General features: G+C 56.9%; 1 protein-coding gene across 3 annotated transcripts in view; it reads left to right on the top strand.

The window, feature by feature from the left end:
- AGO2 (argonaute RISC catalytic component 2) overlaps positions 1–14,508 on the top strand; it is a 97,287-nt gene extending 82,779 nt beyond the window's left edge. For 2 of the 3 annotated variants that reach the window (XM_059395214.1, XM_059395216.1), the window contains 8 exons: positions 237–421; positions 1,448–1,607; positions 4,839–4,929; positions 6,677–6,871; positions 8,752–8,886; positions 12,405–12,506; positions 13,059–13,258; positions 13,507–14,508. In XM_059395214.1, coding sequence (XP_059251197.1) covers positions 237–421; positions 1,448–1,607; positions 4,839–4,929; positions 6,677–6,871; positions 8,752–8,886; positions 12,405–12,506; positions 13,059–13,258; positions 13,507–13,615 — 1,177 coding nt within the window. In that variant the 3' untranslated portion in view covers positions 13,616–14,508. The remainder of the gene's footprint in view (positions 1–236; positions 422–1,447; positions 1,608–4,838; positions 4,930–6,676; positions 6,872–8,751; positions 8,887–12,404; positions 12,507–13,058; positions 13,259–13,506) is intronic. The other variant, XM_059395215.1, reaches the window with a different exon arrangement.
- Positions 14,509–20,613: the final 6,105 nt, after the last annotated feature.

Genomic DNA, 20,613 nt, shown 5'->3' with positions numbered 1-20,613 from the left:
AACAGCACTGTCCCACACCTGTGAGTGGCTCGTGGGAACTGCTGTGTGTGCACACACCTTCTCCTTGAGTTGATGCGTTGTCCTGGTTTCATCCAGATCTTAAACTTGGACGCGGACATCAACAGACGGGGTTTGGGGTTGGGCCGTTGAAGCCCGGCCCTTCCTTGGGGCCTCTGGCTGGTGTGGAGCCTTGGGCACTTGCCGTGCATTCACATCGACTGGCCCTTCTCCTTCAGGTCCTTCACGGAGCAGCTCAGAAAGATCTCGAGGGATGCCGGAATGCCCATCCAGGGCCAGCCGTGCTTCTGCAAATATGCCCAGGGGGCAGATAGCGTGGAGCCCATGTTCAGGCATCTGAAGAACACGTACGCTGGCCTGCAGCTGGTGGTGGTCATCCTGCCGGGCAAGACCCCCGTGTACGGTAGGCCCCCCTGCTCTCGTGGTCCCTGTGGCCCCTGCCTTCATGACCCTGGGGGGGCTGGGCGTGGCCTGAGCCTGGGTGTGCCACACCGAGGAGTGCTCGTGCATGGCCCATCGCTCCCACATCCGCACCGAGGCCACCCTCCCTGGAGGCCGGCACCTGCAGTTAGCTTGTCATGCCCAGTTGGTGCCCGCACAGGGATCGCAGGGACCACCGTCTCCATGCCCGCCTCAGAGCTCGCTGGAAGTGGCGGGAACAGCAGTCGTGGGTCCATTTAGCTAATACTTAGCAAGCGCCTGCGGTGATGTCCCAGGCCTGGCAGGTTCAGGGTCCCAGCCCCCCTCCAGGAGGCCCCAGGGCAGTGGGGGTGCAGACAGGTAACTCCAGGACAGGCGGTGCGGCTGGGGACCATGAAGCTCAGGTAGTGTCCCCAGCCAGGTCCCCAACTAGATGGGGACAGAATCAGATATGCAAAACCCACACATCTCCTCTCTGAGCACCATCTCCAAAGAGCGAGGAGGACACCACCGATGTTTCCATCCCGAAGTGCCATGTTCCACAGGGTGCACAGGAGCAGCTGACAGTGGCTTCATGAAGAATGCAGAAACGGGGCGGGGGGAGGCTCGATAGCTCTTTCAAGTCGGGTGTGTGTGTGCTATGGAGGTCGAGGATGCCAGTGTCTTTATTTTAATGACTCAGGATTTGCTTATAACCCTGAGCACCGTGATGGAAGGCAGCAGTCCTAGCCAGGAGTGCTGTGTCCCCCGGGCCGGCCTGGCTCTGCCCATATGGCCCTGCAAGTCCTTGAAAGGCTCCTCAGTCCTGCCGGAGCCCAGACTCGAGCTCCGGGGCCTGACTTCCCCCTGCCTGCCAGTCACCCCTTCCAGCAGCGTAGCCACCCACGGGGCTGCCGTGGCTGTGCTTCCATGCGGACGGTCGCAGTCTCGGGGTGGGGGCCTGTCAGGGTGAGCAGAGGAAGAGGGGCCAGTGAGAGCTGCCAACGTGTGCCTCTTCCGTGCTCCGCAGCCGAGGTCAAGCGCGTGGGAGACACGGTGCTGGGGATGGCCACGCAGTGTGTGCAGATGAAGAACGTGCAGAGGACCACGCCCCAGACCTTGTCCAACCTCTGCTTGAAGATCAATGTCAAATTGGGGGGCGTGAACAACATCCTCCTGCCCCAGGGGAGGTAAGGCCGGCTTTGCCACGTGCGGCGGTGGGCAGCACAGTTCCCGGAGGGGCGGGGGTGTGGCGCACGGGTGGGCCCCTTCAGATCCCTGGCACCAAGCACCGTCCTGGACAGTCCCAGCAGACATGGGCAGTGCCGCCCTGAGTCTGGGGAATGAGGGGCATATGAGGGTCTTGGAGTGAGGTGAGGGCAGGAAGGGCTCAGGGGTCCTGGGACGTGGGACGGGGCAGCCATGCTATGAAAGGAGTGAGCGGGTCAGAACCGGAGCTCACCTGGAACGTCTAGCACACGAGCCTCAGCAGAGCGACACGTCACTGCTGCGTGGGCTGCCAGTGAGCGCCCCTGAAGCCGTCGGAACCAGGAGCCGACCCCTGGAACCCTGAGAGGCTCCGCAGCAGGGCGCACTGTTGGCAGACCCCAGGCTGGGGTAGGGGTGTGGGGCTGGCATGGGATCAGTGGGCGGGGCTGTGGGGTCCTTGGTCCCTCTTGGCCTGGCGTGGGGCCCTGGGCGCCCTGAGGGCAGGCCAGCTTCTGCTGCAGCAGGGAGAGAACTCTGTGGGGACAGATGCTGTCGGGGGGTTCTTGCTGAAGCGTCTGGGCCCTGGGGTTCGGGTTTGATGACAGACATGGGTAAGCACGGGTCGCTCGCCACGCTCACTCTTCAGTGTGTCAGGCCACCCCCGCTCCGGAGGCAGCAGGAGGTCTGGCTGCCTCTGTGAGCTCGGGCCAGAGGCAGGGAAGACGGCCGCGTGTGCAGCAGCCGACAGCCTGTCCGGGCTGCCTTTGTGGGCGCGGCTGGGCACGGTTCCAGGTCGGGACCCAGGCGGGGGCGTTCTGGTGGGCGCATAGCAAGGCCGCGGGCGAGGGCCGCCCTTTCAGAACATGGAGTCCCCCCGATGCGGGGAGTTAGTAGGTCGCCGTGCGATGGCGTGGAAAGTCTCTGAACTCCGGGTCTGACGACTGAGCTTGAAGACGGGCTCTGCGAGGTGGGATCGAGTCACGCAGGCCCCGCGGAGACCCAAGGAGCCTCCGAGGGCAGGCGGTGAGCGCCCAGCCAGCGGGCTCTGTTCCGTGGGTGCCGGCCGTGAGCCAGGACTGGGGCCGCAGCCGCCAGAGTCCCAGGCCTCTACTCGGGGGACCCACACGCATGGGTCTTGACAGGTGAGCAGCAGTGACATCGTGGGAGGAACCAGAGCTCAGGAGGGTGAGGAGCTGGGGTTTCTATGGCAACGGACTGGTGGAGAAGGTAGCGCCGAGCAGAAGGGCATAGGCATGTGGGGATGCCTGCGAGAAGTGTGTTCCAGACCCGGGCGTGCTTTAGGCAAGGGCCCCGGGTGGGAGCCTGGCAGGACGGCTGGGGGTTGTTCTAGCCCAGGACCCAGGGGTGGGGGGCTGCTGGCAGTGGCCTGGGGCTCCCTCCGGGCAGGACACAGGTCCTGGAGGTGTCTGTTCTGAAAGGCCCCTGCGTTGTCTCTGGAGGGACGCTGGTGCGGGGGAGGATGGGGGCTGCCCCGAGACGGTATGTTAGGAAGGTGGCGCTGCGGGGCCCGCAGACAGGTTGGGTGTGGGCTGGGAGAGGGTCCGAGGTGTCCGAGGCGCTCGCTCTGCTGAGCCTCTGTGGCCCTAAGCAGCACAAGGGGTGGGGCGTGCGGGGGCGTGCTGGAGGGGCTTCGCGGGGGGGGGAGCAGAAACAGGTCTGCTGTGGGGGGGGGGGGGGCTTAGGGCTCCGCAGCAGAGAGCTGGGATTGAAGGCCAGGCAGCAGACCCCGCAGGGCAGGGCATAGACAGGAGGGAGGCCAGGCCTGCTGCCCTGGAGGCTTCAGGGTTAAAAGTTCATGGAGCCTGGGAGCCAGCCGCGGGGCCCCAGAAGAGAGAGTGGAGGAGAACCAAGCAGGTCCTGGACCCCAGGGGCACTGCAGTCTATGTCACGTGGTGTGGACTCTGCCACGCAGGGGTGGGGAACCTTGTGCAGGGAGCCTTGTTGCCATGGCAGCAGGCCGTCTGGTGGGAGGGGCCGAGGCTGCTGGGAGGTGTGGCTTCCCCGTGGAGGCGGGAGTCACAGCTGTGGGTTAGGGAGCTGGGAGGAGGGCGCGGCACCGGTGCCGGGGAGAGCCAGGATGGGGCCGGGCCCTGGAGGCTCACAGAGAATGGCCGCGGTCCACGACAGGGCCCAGAAGCAGGTCCGTCCGCGTGGCCGTCCCCCGGGGCGGGGAGCCCCCGTGAGCTCGCCAGTGTCCCACTTCCATGTCCCGGGCCCCCCGGGAGAAGAGCCCCCCCAGGTGTGGTTGGCAGCACGCCAGAACTTGCCGGGGGGAGCCGGTGCACGTTTCGTGGACACGGACACATGACATACACACTCGGAGCCCTTCCCTCACCTCTGGGCTCCGGGGGGGGCCTCTGGCCAGCGGGAGTCCTGCGGGGACCGTTCCCCAGTGAGTTCCGCTCCGGGCTGGGCGGGCCCCTGGCGCCTCTCACCGCAGAGTAGCAAGGACAGGAGCGGCAGGAGCTTCTGGCGAGCGCGGCGGGCCAGGCCGTCCAAAAACGCTTGGCTTGTGTGTGCTCACGTCCGTGTTCCTTTCGGCTGCGTTTTCCAGAAGAAAACAGTAAGCCGCAGAGAGCGTCAGCTCTGGAACGCAAAGTGAGCATGTGACTCCCTGCACACAGCCTCTTCAGGAAAGTGCTGGAACACCGCATTTGAACAACGAGGAGCCCTGGGGGGAGGGGGCTGGCACCCCGTGGGCTGAGAGCAGGGGTGCTGCTGAGCATCCTGCAGAGTGGGGGGCGGCCCCCGCAGCGCAGGACGGCCCAGCCCCAAGCTGCCGCTGGACCGCAGGACGACGCAGGGGAGTGTGGCTGCAGGTCCCAGGTGGGAGGCAAGTACGGGACTCTCTCGCGTGTGGGCTCCCGCGTGTACACCGTCGTCTCGTGAATTCGTAACCTGAACGTAGAGACTCAGCACATCTGATGAATGTGGAACGTTCCGGCACACAGAAGCCTCTGTAGCTGTGCACGCCTGACCCGTCTTGTCTCTGCTTCTATGCCTCGTCCCCTGCACTGGGTTGTTTCTTAGGAAGCAGAGCTCAGACTTCGTGTGGCTTTATCGGCCAGGGTTTCTCTGTGGGCCATCAGAAAATACGGGGTTTTTGTCAAAAAGACAACCACAGTGCCTTTGCCACGCAAGTGACGCTCTTCGGGGGCACAGGCCTGAGACACTCCGGCTTCCCTCCGCAGGCCGCCTGTGTTCCAGCAGCCCGTCATCTTCCTGGGGGCCGACGTCACTCACCCACCCGCCGGGGACGGGAAGAAGCCTTCCATCGCCGCTGTGAGTACCCGTGCTTCCGCTGGGCCGCGGCGGCCACGTCCTCCCACACGTGGCACCTGTGCCCTGGCCAGGCTGCCTGTGGGAGGGCATGTGGAGCAGCTGGCAAAACAGAGTCTCGTGGAAAACTGGTATTTGGAGGGGACTCTGCACGTGGCTGAGTGTGTCTGAGAAGCCAGGAGGTCGTGACTCCCGTCTTGTGGGACCCCGCCTGCAGCTCCTGGGGGCCTGGGTGCTCTCTGCCTGTGGCGGCCGATGCTGTGCAGGACTCGTTGGCCTACTTTCCTTACGCTGCACTCTTTTTAAACATTTTCGTTTATTCTAAAACGCTAAACGTGAAGTAGTTATGGTCCGAGTTCAGCGGAGGTCTTGCCCTCCATCTGCCCGTGAGTTCCTTTCGGCTTCCGAGGGCTTTGCCTCCAGGCCCTGCACACCCGCGCTGCACACCCGCGCTGCACACCCGCTCGCCAGCTGTCTCCTGCCCTTGGAGGCTGACCTGGGCCCCTGCTCTGTGCCCCAGCCAACAGGGCCCAGGAGGAGCAGCATAACGGCCTTTTGTTCAAGGGCGTGTGGAATAGCGTGGACTGGCGAAGGGGTGCGCAGGGCCAAGGTGCTGTCTCTGACGGGGCCCCCCATCTGCATCCTGGGCAGCCGGGGGGAGGGAAGGAGGCACCAGGCTCAAGGTCTGTGTCCCCTGCGTCCCCCATGGGGACTGCCAGCGTGACCTCCGGGCTGTTGTGCGTCCTGTCACAGGCCTGACCCCACGTAGGGCCACTTGTCGAGCCTCCAGACTAATCAGAGAAGACTGACATTTTCTGAGCACCTGCTACACGCTGGGCTCTGGGCTGCGTCACTCTGCTGAGTCATAACCTCGTGGGGTCACCGCTCGTTTCCTCAGCCAACACATGAAGTCCAGAAAAGCCGAGCTCCGTTGCTCAAGAGAAGCAACAGAAAACACAGCTGTAGATAGCCTGAGGCTTAGGGTTAGGGTCTGAGCTGTGTGGGGCGTTGGGGGCCGCTGCACTGTCAGGCTCCCGCGTGAGGGGCTTCGTGTCCCATTCCCTCCATCATGGCGGCTATTTCTGGAGCAGTCACAGACGGGCAGCACCTGCCACGTGTGTGGACAGGGCCAGCCACCCTCTGACCATCCGGGGAGGCTGGGCCCCCGGGAGGTGCAGGCTTCCCCAGGGTCCATTGTGCCCCCCCACACACACACGCTGGATACGTCTGGTGTCACTCAGGGGTTGTGTTCCTCTGGCAAGGCAGCGTTCGGTAATGTGACTCTTCCTCCTGGACTCAGCCTTACAGAACCTCCGCGTCCTACCTAGAGTGCGGTTTCCACCTGGTGAGACGCTCCCCAGCCCCTCCTTGCTGAGGAACTGTGCCCCTTGGGCTTTCACCAGCTTGCCCTCGGGGTGGTGCCCCATTCCCGGGGAGCAGGGCTGTGCCCTGATGGGCAGGCAGCTTCTCTGGGGGAGCGTGGTGCTTTGAGGAAATGAGAGCTTCCTCATCTGGCCTCTGTGGGGCTGATGGCACTCAGCCAGCTCGGCTCGCGGGCAGTCAGGGTTCAGAAGAGTCGCCTCCTTTTCATCAGACGCTCGCAGCACACTTCTCTGTCCCGTGTTTAGTAAGCACGGTGGCCACGTCCCAAAAAGAAACCGAGACAGCAGGTTTGACTCCCACACGCCGCTGCCCCTCGACTGCGCCGTGATGTTGGGCGGGTGACATGTGCCCTCGCTCGTCCCCGCAGGTCGTGGGCAGCATGGACGCGCACCCCAACCGCTACTGCGCCACGGTGCGGGTCCAGCAGCACCGGCAGGAGATCATCCAGGACCTGGCCACCATGGTCCGCGAGCTGCTCATTCAGTTCTACAAGTCCACGCGCTTCAAGCCCACACGCATCATCTTCTATCGCGACGGCGTCTCCGAGGGCCAGTTCCAGCAGGTGGGTGCCCGCGGCCGCCTCCGGGGTCTCAGAGTGCCCAAGAGTCACCTGTCCGTCCGGCGCGCTGACGTCTGTTCTCCCCCACAGTTCGTGTGGCGGCGCCTGGACGGCGGGCCGGGAACACGCCACCAGCCCAGCAGGACCCAGGCAGGGCGGGGGCGGGGGGGACGAGGAGCCCCAGGGAGGTCGGGTCTGGGCCGGCTCAGCGGGGTGCCCTTCTGGGCGCCTGGTGGGGGGAGTCTGGGGACCCCCACTGTGTCTGGGGGTCACCTCCATGTGTGGCGGGAAAGGCAGGCTGCAGGGTGGAGGCCTCAGAGCCCTGGTGATGGCGCTGGCAGGGGGCCAGGAGGGCAGCTGGCCAGGAGTCCCGTTTGGGAGGAGGGCTTGTGGGACTGGCCACCGTCCGGATGGGGTCTTGGGTGACGTGTGGATCGCGGGCTTGCACCGCTGTCCAGAAGGCGGGGGACGGAGGCGTCAGACGCGGAGTGAAAGGGCAGGAGAACAGGTGCGGCATCTTGCTGCTGTGCTCTGCTTCCAAGCGCCTGCGGTCCCTCCCTGTTGCGGGGACCTCCGTCCTCGCCCAGCGCTCGGGAGACCATGCCCTGAATGTGTCTCCCCCACACCGATCCCAGCCAGTTACACCTCCACCCACCCTGTCCCCACACGCGCCTCTGGGAGATGTTAGCGGGGAAGGCAGAAGATCTGGGCCTGTGTCCAGTCCTGCGCTGCTGTGTGTCCGAGGCCCCAGGCTCCCCTGGACATGCAGGCTAGAGAATACCTAGACCTTCCTGCTCCAGAAGGGGGCCACAGCTCATACCCCCCCACCCCAGGCCCTTGGTCAGTGGGAAGAAGGGAGTCAACCCTCTGGCCAGGGCCTCAGAGAGCTGCTGCAGGGGCAGGGCTGGTCCCTCTGACATTCGCCCCCCAACATCCACGGCCCAGTGTGTGCCGACCTTGAAGGCACCTCTGTACAAAAGCTCTTGGCTTCCCTTGGTAGAGAATGTTCCCCTTCTGTGCCCCCTTCCCCCCACCCCCTACCACAGCCATACCTGCTGGAGAGGGGTCTGCACCTTCTGTGTCTGTCACTCTGGGAACAGCCTGTGCCTAACGGGATCCCCGCAGCTTGCGGTTCTCAACCCAGAACCCAAGACACTTTGGAAACAACACGATGTTTGATTCAGACCGTGGCTAAAAATCTAAGGTGTGTGGTTCCTGGAGTGGCCTCTTCACGGCCTGAGAAGTTGTTTGCCTGTTTGTCTCGGACACAGAGGCGGAGAACAGCGTCATCATGTCCCTGTGCCCTGACTCCCAGGCGCTTGGTACCTTCCTTTAGTCTTTGCAGCAGGCCTGCACGGTAGGGTGTTCCCACTTGAAAAGTGAAAAAAAGCTGGGCATCAGAGAGGGCCCATGGCTTTCCCAGAGCCGCACAGCTACCTGCAGCAGGGCTAGGGTGTGAACCCCGGTTTAACTCCTGAGCCAGTGTTCGTTCCGCTGGGTTCTCTCCCTCCTCTCTGGCACGGAAAACGAGTTGTTGACTTGATCTGTTCATGTGTGTCTCCCTTTGTGCTTTCTTACTTCTGCGCGTGACGGGTGTTGTTTATGGAGCACTCAGAACATTCTAGAAACCGTGCTGAGGAATGGTATGCACTATCTAATTTAAACCATTTAACTATGACACCTGGGTCTCATCTGCTCAATTATAGAAACGAAAAAGCAAATGCAGAAAGGCAGTCACACCGCTGACCACAAGCCGGCACAGCCGGAGGACTGACCTTCGAGGAGTTGTCAAGCAGCGCGTGTTATTAAGGGGTTTATTCCGAGGTAGAAAGGTACTGTTAAAAAAAAGAACCATCCTTAAACTCATCTTTTCTTTCCCTCAGGTTCTCCACCATGAGCTGCTGGCCATTCGTGAGGCGTGTATTAAGCTAGAAAAAGACTACCAGCCCGGGATCACTTTCATAGTTGTACAGAAAAGGCACCACACACGGCTGTTCTGCACCGACAAGAACGAGCGGGTGAGGTTCTGGGACTGGAGGAGTGGCCAGAGGTCGGCCTTAGGCTGTGGGGCCGTGAGGGACACAGGTGTCTGCTCAGCCCGTGCCCAGAGCCCTGACAAGGGGCTTCACGGAGTCCCAGCCCTGGGCGCTGGAGAAGGGCTGTCCTCAGGCTGGTGAGATGTGTGGACCCGTTCATCCCACAGGCCTGGGACAGGACCGGGCAGGAGATCTCATTTGTCTAGTAAAGAAATTACCAGACCCCTGGCTCTGAAAAAAGGCTTGTGGCAGCCATGACAAAGACACTGGGCAGAGTCTCTGGGATACAGACTGGGGACCGTTGAGGGTGGTGGGGTGCTGAAGGTGGTGGGTGGTGGGGCTCCGGGGAGCCCGTCCCAGGGTGTGTCTCCTGGGAGTTCCAGAATAAGAATAACGAGCACAAGGGAGAGGCAAGGTTTATAGATCGAACAGCTAAGAAATCGCGACAGTTGAAGAAAGGTAGGAATCTTCTGGTTACAGGTATTTTCCATGTTCTCAACAGGAGAAATAAAAATAAACATACAAATAGCCTAGTGTCCTAAAGGGCGCAGCGTCATGTAGCCGCCTGTGAAAAGGGACAGTGCCCGCAGGGAAGGGGACACTCCCCTGAGAGCCAGCAGCCCTCCCGCTGCTCGGGTCCCCACACCAGAGAAGGCACAGCGAGGGCGAAATACAGATTGTAGTGAGAGAACGGGACAGTTTGTCACAATCGCAGGGTCACATCCACCAAGAAGATGTAACAGCCCTGGGCTTGGACGCACCTAACGCCGTGACCTAAAAATACGTAAAAGGAAGAAAATACCGTGTAGCGAAAACCAGACAGAATTCCCAGGAGAAAGTGACAAACCCTCCATCAGAGAGGCGTGCTTTAACACAGCACGGTCAGACACGCGGGCAGGCACGCGCGACCGAAAGCCAGACGCTGGGAGGGGGGCGACCAGGCCAGGTCTCACGGCGAGCATCCTGCCGCGGACGCTCGCGTTCACGTGGAAGGCTTACGAAAGTCGCCTTCTTCCTGGTCACAAGGAGATCTTGGGAGATTTCCAAATCTATTGGAAATAGATCTATAGGAAAACCACGTTTTTGTTTTTTTTTTTTTAAATCATACAATTAGACTTTAAATCAGCAGAACGAAAAAGACATTTAAGAAAACCTGAAATTTTAAATTCACTTCTAAGTCACACACGCAGTAAGCATGCAAGGGGAATAAAAACTACAAAGTAACCAGGACTGAATGAAAAGAAGATTTCGTGTCGGACTCTGTGCAGCGCGGCTGGCACTGTCCTGGAGAGAAGAGGACAGGGTGCGCTGGGAGGTGAGAGACAGGACGGGCCAGGGAGCCGACGGGGCCGGAAGGACCGAGGTGCTGCTGGCCCTGGGTGCGCAGGGAAGGCCGAGGAGCCGGTGTGCTCAGGCTTCCTCCCGCTGCCGCCTGCAAGCCGCCCGCCAGGAGCCACACGGGCTCAGGGTCAGCCTGTTTCTAAACCCCAGCCCCTCTCCGTGGGAGATAATGAAGAAGACTGAGCAGATGAACACAAACGAAACCTGCTTCTTTGAAGATAGGGAGACCTAGCAAGACTCAGGGAGGGAAAAAAGGCGATACTCGTAACCATGTTAAGAACCAAAAGAGTCTGTGACCCCAGAAGGGGGATGTGTTACTTAAATCATCGTGGGATGCTAACAGTTTGATGCTGATAGATACATTAGAAGAACGGGAAGAGATAGATACACATGGTTGTTTGTGAAATCAGGGAAATTACTAAAACCAGCTCCGGAGGATAATCGAATCGTCTTTTCCAAAAGGCATCAGGCCCAGGGAGCCTTACAGGCAAGTGTCACCAAGCCTTCAAGAATAGATGATCTTAAAGTGTGGCAGAGAATAGGAAAAAAGAAGAAACTATTTAGCTTATTTTGTGAAGTTTATGCAGATTTTTTATAGGCAACTTTTACCAAACTATCAAAGAATAATCTTACACAAAATTTTTTAGAGAATGGGAAGTAATGGGGGCGGGGGTCGGGGGGGACTCATGAAGTTATCCTGATAACAGCCAAGTGTTGGCAAGGATGTGGGTGCTGGGCCGTGGTCAGGAGCACGGGTCTAGAGCCAGTCTACCCCCAGCATCTGGGCTACGTGGCCACAGGTGTCGGCCTCCTGGGAGCACCTTCCTGAGGGTGTTGGGAAGGTCCCGAGCACTTTGCGTTGACCTTGGCAGAGAGTAAACGTGTTATTACGAAGACTGTCCTGTGCTTCCAACGGGAGTGCAGACTGGTCAGTCAGCTCGGATGCAGTCTGGTGACTGCAGCCCTGCAGAAGCCCACCTGCGTGTGTGTAAGGAGACAAGTAGACGAATGTTCATTGCAGCATTGTTTCTGATAGCCGTACTTCGTCTACTAAGAGGAGGAAGCATCGTGATGTAGTCCTGTGCTGGCGTGCTGCCCAGCGGCGAGCAGGTAGACTGTGCAGCACGGGAACACATCTCAGAGTCGTCCGTATTGAGCAAAACTGCAAGTGGCAGGATATGTGATACACCTGCCCTGTGTGAACACCTGTGCGGTAACAGTGTCGTGCTCACGGAGACTTAAATGTGTAGCGAGAAATGAAAGTACTCGAGGGATGATAAAGTCTAAATCGGGGGGGGGGGGCACCGTTTTCAGATACTTGACTTTTAAACATTGGAAGGTGTGAGAAAGGTTGGCAGGAAGTAATCCAAAGAGGCCCAGGAGGGACTGGGACTCGCACATGCGTGTGTGTCTGTGGAAGTTGCGGAGCTGAAAAGTCAGTGACTTCCTGATCACGGCTGGACTCCAGAGCCTGCGCGTTGTCACGGCCCCAGCAGCAGGAGCTGGGAGCTTGGTGATTCTGCAATCCCAGAATGTGCATTTAGAGTTGAGTGGTTTGGTACCATCTGTAGCCCAGCCCATCCCCCTGCTTCTTGGACGGCCTGGGTGGGGGGATGGAGAGCTCTCCTGGATGGAGAGCTCTCCTGGATGGCGAGCGTGCCCTCTGGTTGGTGGTGACTGAGCCAGCGGGCCAGCGAGGGCGCTCCTGAGCCTTCTGGGCAGTCTAGCTCGTCCGCCTTGAATGTCAGGTGTGCTTGTGCACGGGTGGCGGCCCGCCGGGTGTCTGTCGTGCACGGTTTTAGATGTGTACGTTGTCGGTGCCCTCAGCAGCAACATTGAGCCCTTCGAGCGCTACGTGCATGTTCTTCAGTGAAGGGAAGACACCTGCATTTCTTTCCTGGGACCTTACAAGACCTGGGGGGGGAAAGCACCCCAGCCCTCGTAGGACAGGAACTTGCTCACTTGTAGGGCTATTTGTCAAGCTCTATTTTCGTGCTGTTGTGCTAAGTCAGTGTGTAGCCAACTTAAGGCCGGCAAGATCCGGCCACCCACGGTCAGGAAGGGCCAGCATCTGAAGGTGGCGTGGGTGAGGCTGATGGGTTTGCTTGCTTTCTGTTGTTGTCCCTGGACGTATCTAACGGGTTCCTGTATTGCTGAAGGTTGGGAAAAGTGGAAACATTCCAGCAGGCACAACTGTGGACACGAAAATCACCCACCCGACCGAGTTTGACTTCTACCTGTGTAGCCACGCTGGCATCCAGGTAAGGACCCAGGGTCCCTGCTGCCCAATCTTGGTGTCCCTGTGACATGGTCCGCATGCTCCGCAGATACTCGCAGAGCACAAGCCCCACGCAAGGCACTCCCGGCGGCGAGGTAGGGGAGGTGGGCAGGGGGCCAGGGAACAGGTGAGGGTTAGTGGGTGCAAAGGCCAGGTATGGTGGTGGGGCCCCAGGGCCGTGCCGTGCGCTTGGAGCTCAGTGAGCGAGCTGAGAGCTGAGCGGTGATGCGGCCTCGGGAGCTGTGGCCTGGGACAGAGAGGCTGACTCCAAATCAAATTCCCGCTTCGTGGGGTTCAGCCTTGTCTCCTGCTACACACAAGCGGGATGTCCGGGGAAGGTCACCTCGTAGCCCCTTGTCACCTCAAGACTCCTGGCCTGTGTCGGTGAAGAGGCCACGGGTGTTTGTCCCTGAGCTCCCACTGAGTCGTCCGGAGTGGGGGACCGAAGCCTGGCTTCTCAGCAGGGCCCTGTGTAGGTGAGTTTTGGACTTCATGCTTGCACGTTCACTCCTCTGATCCTCTGATCTGCTTTTAGGGAACAAGCAGGCCTTCCCACTATCACGTGCTTTGGGATGACAATCGTTTCTCTTCCGATGAGCTGCAGATTCTCACCTACCAGCTGTGTCACACCTACGTGCGTTGCACGCGCTCCGTGTCCATCCCGGCGCCAGCATACTACGCCCACCTGGTGGCCTTCCGGGCCAGGTACCACCTGGTGGACAAAGAACATGACAGGTGAGTGGTGGGCCTCTCCTGGCCAGGGGCACGGCAGGGGTTGCCCCTGAAACCGGCTTTGGGAGCTGCATTTTTAGGTTGGGAAACAGGGGGGCCCTGGGGACCGGAGCCGAGCGTAACGCAGACGCCAAGACACCCGCGTCCTCACCACCTGGTAGCTCTGTGGCTGCCTCCCCAGACAGCCGGTGCCTCAAGGTGCATTAAGGGCTGCACTCTCTCTCTCTCTCTCTGTCCTCCCGTCCCCACAGTGCCGAAGGAAGCCATACCTCCGGGCAGAGTAATGGACGAGACCATCAAGCGTTGGCGAAGGCCGTCCAGGTTCATCAGGACACCCTGCGCACCATGTACTTTGCTTGACGTGTTTTAGTGTTTACGATTGTGTACCGAGTTGGATTCACATGAGACCAGCTACACTCAGACCAACAGATGCCCAGCCCTTCCGTGACAGCCAGCATCGAACATGAGACGTCATTGATTTTAGTAGATTCTCCATTTTCCAGAATGCCTTCTGTCCCAGATTTCAAACTTGGATTTTGAACTGCAGACCTGTATGAGACCCCATTGTTGTAGGAAATATGGTTTGCCAAAATCTATAAGCTGCTTATTAAAATAGAGTCCCGTGTTTCCTAAAAATCTCCTAAAACCAGTCTATGAACTCAGGGCTTTAAAACATTTTTAATTTATTTGGTCATTCAATTTACTTGTTTTTAACATGATTCTCTATGAAATTGATGGGCTCAAACTAGCTGTGAACGTTCTCAGAGAGTGAAAGTGACACAGAGCACGGCTGTGGTTTTAAAGCCTTGAGCATTCTGAGGTGGCCACCAGCGCTATGTCCGAGTGATTTGAGCGCGTTCCTGACAGGGCTGCCACCAGCTGTTCAGGACCGAGGGCAGGTGGCCCGCCGAGGCGCCCACGGGTGTCTAATCCCGCCACCGCCCGCCTCTCACTCAGCTTGAAATAAGGAGCGGGGGCAGAAGATGGGCCGTGTGTGTTTACAGCATTTCTAGGTCCAGAGAGATTGGCAGACAAGTGCCATTTTAATAAAAATTTATTTAAAAAAAGAAAAAAAGACAATATGCCGACAGTCTATTCATAAGATTTGTCCTACAGGACTGTGACATTTATTTTCCAAAGTTTCTAAAGAATACGGGTCTGTGGTGATAAATACAGTACAATCCTTTTTCACTGTTATGTCTTTAATGTAAGAGAAAAAATATATATATCTGGTTTGCAGTATTAATGTGATAGATAGATGCTGTTTTTTCATTTTATTGACTACGGGGTGCTTCTTGTGATCTGTTCACCATATCAAGAGTGTTGTGGAGCCTGGAGGCTGGACCACCGCCTGTGGTTCTCAGTGCTGACGTACGGGAGTAAGCAGCTGAGTCAGTGTGACCGCCACCCGCCGTCCCCCCCCCCCCCCCCCCCCCCCCCCCCCCCCCCCCCCACGTAGCCTGCGTAGCCTGTACCTGTGGGAGGACTGGGCACGGGCACAGCGGCCCTGCCCCACCTCCTGTCCCCCGTGTTGCTCAGCCGATTAAGCACAAATGGAATGTATTTTCTTCCATTCCTGGGAAGCCAGTCCTTGTGTCAGAGTGTCCCTCTCTCTGTGTTTGGTTCTGTTAGATGAGTTTCGTAGGATCTATGCACTGAAAGGCGCAGAGGGCTGGCGGTTGGCGGCAAGCCCCCGCCCTTGGAGGTGGCTGACTGCAAAGCCGGCAGAAGAGATTGGCGTCCTGGGCCCCAGACGTGGTTTGCCCGTCTAGAGACCGTTGCACTAAGCGTGATGCCATGGACCACTTGGAAAGGTAACAATGGACAACTCTGTTTGTGCTCAGTGGGCTATTGGTCCTTGTAGACGATGTAAAAAAAAAAAAAAAAAAAAAAAAAAGTCCACATTTAATGTAGAGGTTCTGGGAAGGAGACGCGCCTTCCCCTCGTGCTGCTTTGTGCTCTGTCTGTTTCCTTCTCCCTGCTGAAGGCCTCCCCAAGCCCAGCCCGACACTTACCTCTGGCCCTGCGGGGGAGCAAGGGCCCCGGGGGCGCCCTGCGCTGGAGAAAGCGCCCACCTCTGTTTCCGGTCTGCGGGCTCTGGGGCGCGGCCGGGCGGGGCACCGGGCAGAGTGTGCCGGGCACTCGCCTACGTTTGGGCGGCGATGACAAAGGGGCGACTATTATTTGTGAGGATAAGTACTCAGAGTGCGTGTGCATGTGCGTGTGCGTGTCTTACTGACGGCGTTAGCCTCTTCTTGCTGTATCTTTCTTGTTTTGGGGTTTGGTTGGTTGTTGATTTTTTTCCTTTTCCTTTCTCTCTCTTTTTTTTTTGGTCTTTTTAAAATGAACAGAAGCCTCTGCTCTAAGAAATGTTGCAATTCCCTGTCGTCTTATTGGCAATTGGCACTTTCTCCTCTTTCCAGAAGAATGCCGATACACTCTTGGCTTAAATTCCCAGAGCATTCAAGCTAAGGAGGAAATCTTTTCACTAATACACTTTCGGAATCTGAAATTAGGTTAGTTTTCAGCCGTTTTTAGGATCATCTGGAACCGTGTGTCTCAAAGGTGTGTTTCTGCTCCTTGCAAGCAGGGTCCTGGCGGTCGGGCCGCTGGTGGTGCTCACGGAAGATGCAGACTCCCGGATCTGGCTCTCCAGGGCTGGGGCTGGGCGTCTGTATTTTATACCGTCAGCCAAGGCTCCAGGGCTGCCTGAAGTCAGAGGGATCCTCTCCCCCGAGCCCCGGGGACCCAGCAGGGAGGAGCCGTGGGGCAGCGTAGGCGGACTTAGCTAACACCCAGGAGAGATCGCGGGCTGCTGGAAGATTAGACCTAAAATGTGTTTTATTATTTTGAAGGAGGGGTTTTCCTTTTAGTGGGCCAAAGTCCTTTGAGAAGGGTACTTTTTATAGCCCTGTGCTTGTTTTATAAAACTTTTAATACTAAAAGCATTAATAGACCAAACGTCTCCAGCTAGGTAAGCTGCAAACCTTTGTACACATCTGATGATTCAGAATTCAAATGGCTGTAGTTACAATTTCTCAGGTAAATAACTGGTTTCCCAAATTTCTACCAGTCCCCCCATTATTAGGATAAATTTTGAGACAGCATAAAACCTCAAAGTGCAGTAGACTAAGTCTGAGCCCTGTTCCCGAGGAAGCCAAAAGGGGCCCTTGCCCGTCTCTGACGACGCTTACTCCCACCCCAAGGGCTCCCTCGGCCCGCATGGCCCTGACAGGGCTCCCCGGCTCCTAGGGTCGCCCGAGGCTTGGGGCCCTCACAGAGGTGAGAGGTGTCTGTGTGCCCGCTTTGCCCTGCCCCCGCTGTTAAGTAAGGTGTGCCTTGCTTTAAGCAAACTGAATGTGAAAATTATGGTGTAGAAACCTGGATTCATTTAAAAGAAAAACTGGGATTTCTCTCATCTCTTTAAAAAGATGTCTCCTGGTCAGACTCTCATACTGGTAGTCTCCTAGTCGATTTTAAATGTCACTTAAAGAAGAAGGACCCTTCCCAGCCCTTCTCACTGTCCGTTCTGTCCACTCCACCGTCGCCCCAGTGACAGAGCAATGAAGGAAGCCCAGGGGAGCCGCGGATGGCCGCCGTGTGTGGAAGCGCCCTTTGGTGACCCTGAGAGTCCGTCCTGTCCGTGTTCTCCGAGCTCAGACTTCCCTAGTTCCAATACCTTTTTGTAAAACTGGGCATACCTGTACTTTCTGAAAGGGATTGTTTGGTTTTGGTTTTGCGAAGTCTTCGCATACACACTTGTGCGACAACATTGTGGGGTCTGCTTTGACATTGTAAGGTGACGTTGCTTTTTGGTAGTGTTGTCACACTCCCTTGGATGAATGTTTGCACTCTAGAGCCACAGGCGACCCCTGGCCACTGGGCGGGCTGGCCCGAGAGGGACGCGGCCGGAGCGGAGGGAGGTCCGCGATCCGGGAGGTCGGCCGTGGTCACTGCTGTCACTGCCGTTCACCCTGGTTACGGAGTGCTCTTCGGAAAAGACAGTTGAGTTCAGTTCCTACAGCAGGGCTTGGGGGGTGGGGGGTTTACTGATGTTATATTATATGTTATTTTTATCGTCGTTAAATGCAAATGTTGCTATTTATTTTTTTTCTTTCTGCTCTGGTTTGATTTGGCCGATGTGGATATCCCCAGTGCACATGGTACCTGATGGATATGATAGAAATTATTTTCCCCAACTTTTATAAATTGCCTAATGTTTACCTGCAAGTTTGCCGGATAATTTATTTTTGAAAGCCACAAATGTAATTTTTCTGGATGAATTGTTTTTCTTATATATGCGGCAATGTAATTTTACATTGATCTGCAGGGTGATTTAAATTTTATTTTTACAAGGCAGTTTTTCAGTCAAATTCTATATTTGATACGATATGCTAAGGGTAGACCAGCCACGCGTCCTGCAGTAGCTGGAACCCACACTGTCTCGGGGGGCCTGGGGGGCTGGGACGGCTTCTCTCGGTGGCTCGTCGTCGTCACAGAAGCACTTGGCTTGTTCCGGAGCCGTCAGGGTCTGGATATACTCCTTCAGCGGGACTGTGAGCTGGTGGACAGTTAAGAGGATTTTTCCCGGGCATTTTCCTATACCTAAGGCAGTTCCATTGGGAGGAGCTTTAGAAGCTGACACAATCCAGACAGTGGACAATCCCGTGGCCCAGAGAAGCCATAGCGATCTCCCTGTGACCTGACTCCTCTCTCGCGCTCGCGAGGAAGGGACGTACAGTGAACAGAAACTTCTGCAGTGTTTGTGCGCCTCACTTTGAGAATGCAAGTGTTTTTATTTATGTTTTAAGCCCTTCCCCAAAGTAACCGACAAGCTTCTCTCGAGCGGCCCTGCCCGCAGGCTCGGCTGCGGTGACGTGTTTCCCGTGTAGATGCGGTGCGCGTGTGCTCTCTGACGGGGCTGTCTGTGTGACACACACGTGCGGACTCTTTTGTAAGGAAAATTTTCAGCTCCGGATAATTGCACTGATTTTTTTGACAACTTCCTTTTTATTGTGTCCAAGTTTGCATCTGCTGTACTTGCTTGAAATGACTGTAAATAGATTTAGGTTAGCAACAAATGACGCGGACACAGCACGCCGCTCTGTCGCGGGGACCGCCGTGTTCTCAGTATTCCGTGTCGCAGCCGTGCGGGCTCTGCTCTGCCTCCGTAGCCGCGTGTCTGTGGACCGTTCATGAAGGACAAAGGAGCCTCGTGTTCTCGTTTCTCAGAAGGGAAGTTCGCGCAATCTGTTGAAAGGAGAGTCTGCTCTCCCCTTGAGGTCCGAAGATTGGATTTTAAAGGCTGCATTACAAATCCCGTGAACACTTTTTTGGTCTGTTTAACTCCTTGTGGTTTTCTGTGGCTTCTGAACGCGTCTCCTTCCAGTCCCCTCCAGCACCGGGCGGCCTGGGTAGGCGGCGTCTGTGCGGCCCGTGTGAACGGCCCGCAAGGGCCCCCTCGCTTCGCTCCGGTCCGGCCGTCATCCTGAAGCCATGAGATCACTGTGGTGTGTGTCTGAAGTGTCATTTGCGGCTTCACCCATAGAGGCTAGCGAGACCTGAAAGCCAGGCCTGGTGGTTTTTGCTAGATTAGAAGCACGTGCTCAAGCCCACCGTGTGCCCCTGTTTGCGGTCAGGCTAGCCAGAGTCAGACCCGAACTGCTCGTGGAGCGCTGACGCCATCGTGGTCCCTCCCTGATGCTTTTCTTTGGTTACGTTTTGCCATTTTATTGTCAAAAGTGAATGTATTGGCTTAGCCAAATCACTACAGAGGATGGTTTCTACATACCTTTTAGTTTAAAAAATAAATAAATGCAGATAAAGGCTACCTCTGAATTCTACATAGGTTCATGTTTGCTCTTATGCGTAGCTATCCACACTGAAAATAGCCAAAATGTTGCCTGTAAAAACTGAATGGTGACCATCTCTCTCTTCAGTTCTGGCTTGAAAATGTGTGTGCCATACTGTGACCTGAGGGCAGTCCCCCACTCCCCCTCGGAGGCATCAGAGGTGCACCGGGAACTTCTCGGGGCTGCCCAGCTCTGTAGCGTGGGGCTCTAAGCAGCCAGAGTGAAGAAGATGGAAAAGCCTCCCGCATGGTCCTGTTGGGCTGCTGGGAGCGTCTCCATGCAGGGCCGTGGGTGGGGGAACCTTGAAACGGCCAGCTGTCCTGCCTGGCCTTCCACTTCCCTGTAAGAAAGCACTTTCTTCTCTGCTTTACTCATGAACGGGTGGAAAATGCCTCCTCTGCTCCCTTGTCCCTTTTATACACTCTGAAATCACGAAGGTGCTGAAACACCGACTCTCGTGCAAATAATGCGTCTAAAGTGGCTGTGTGGTTTCAAAAAACCACACAGTTGTAGCTGACCTTTGACTTTGGACCCTTGAGTTGCTCTCTCTCCCTACTTAACCGTGATCTAATGTTCAAGTCCAAGGCCCTTTGTTTGAAAGGAACACAGGGTCCGCAGCCAGCACTGAAGTAGGAGTTCCCACTGCCGGCACCCTGGGTCCTCGGAGGCTGACTTACGGGCAGTCGCCCCGAGACAGACCATTAGCTCAGAATACCCCTCCTCGTGAGTAACCACTTTGCTGTCAGAATGTCCCTACCCCACGCATTGTGTGTGGGTCCGCCGGTGTCACCCTCTGCCTTCTTCATGTCTTGTCTTTAGGTTGTCTGCGTTCTCTCATCTTTGGAAGGTTTGAATTTGCTCCAGAACGCCTCCATCCGTTTGCTCTTAAATACCCGAGGGACGGGCAGGTGGTTTTGCAGTTGGAGACATCTGGGTGCGCAGAGGTTGCTCTGCTGTCTCACTGGACATTCGTCAGACACTGACCTTGGCCCAGAGAGGTTCCAAATATAACATTACCTGCAAGTTTTGGCCTTCAGCAAAGTTGTTTTGGGTTTCATGCTACATGGCGTGCTTTACTTCTGAAAGAGCTAAGTGTCCTTTGCGGTCTTTCTAAGAATGTTCTGTACTTCTGCGGTGACTGTGTTTGTCGATAGCATCCCACCCAGGATGCCCGGATGTGTAAGGCGGGTCTCCATAACATCTGCTGACCTGCTTCTGGAACTACTCGGGTGCTCTGGGCTGGCCTCATTTTTAACCAAATCCCATTCAGGGTATGTCTGGGGACACTGCACAGTGGCTCTCTCCTTGATTCAGTGACATGAACTCTTGAACTCAGACCTACCCATCAGCTTTTTGCATCCCAGTCTCCAGAATCCTGGGGTAGGCCTCTTGCATCGTTTTTGCATTCTTGAAAAATTATTTGAAAAGAGGGAACTGAAGATTACTGGTGCTTTTGTTAACACTTTTCTCTTATTGGCTGATGTGAAGAATGTAGATGTGTTAACA

Source organism: Mustela nigripes, chromosome 3 (genome assembly GCF_022355385.1).
Source record: "Mustela nigripes isolate SB6536 chromosome 3, MUSNIG.SB6536, whole genome shotgun sequence".
In the NCBI taxonomy this organism is placed as follows: domain Eukaryota; kingdom Metazoa; phylum Chordata; class Mammalia; order Carnivora; family Mustelidae; genus Mustela; species Mustela nigripes.
This window is presented reverse-complemented; position numbering and strand designations above follow the sequence as displayed.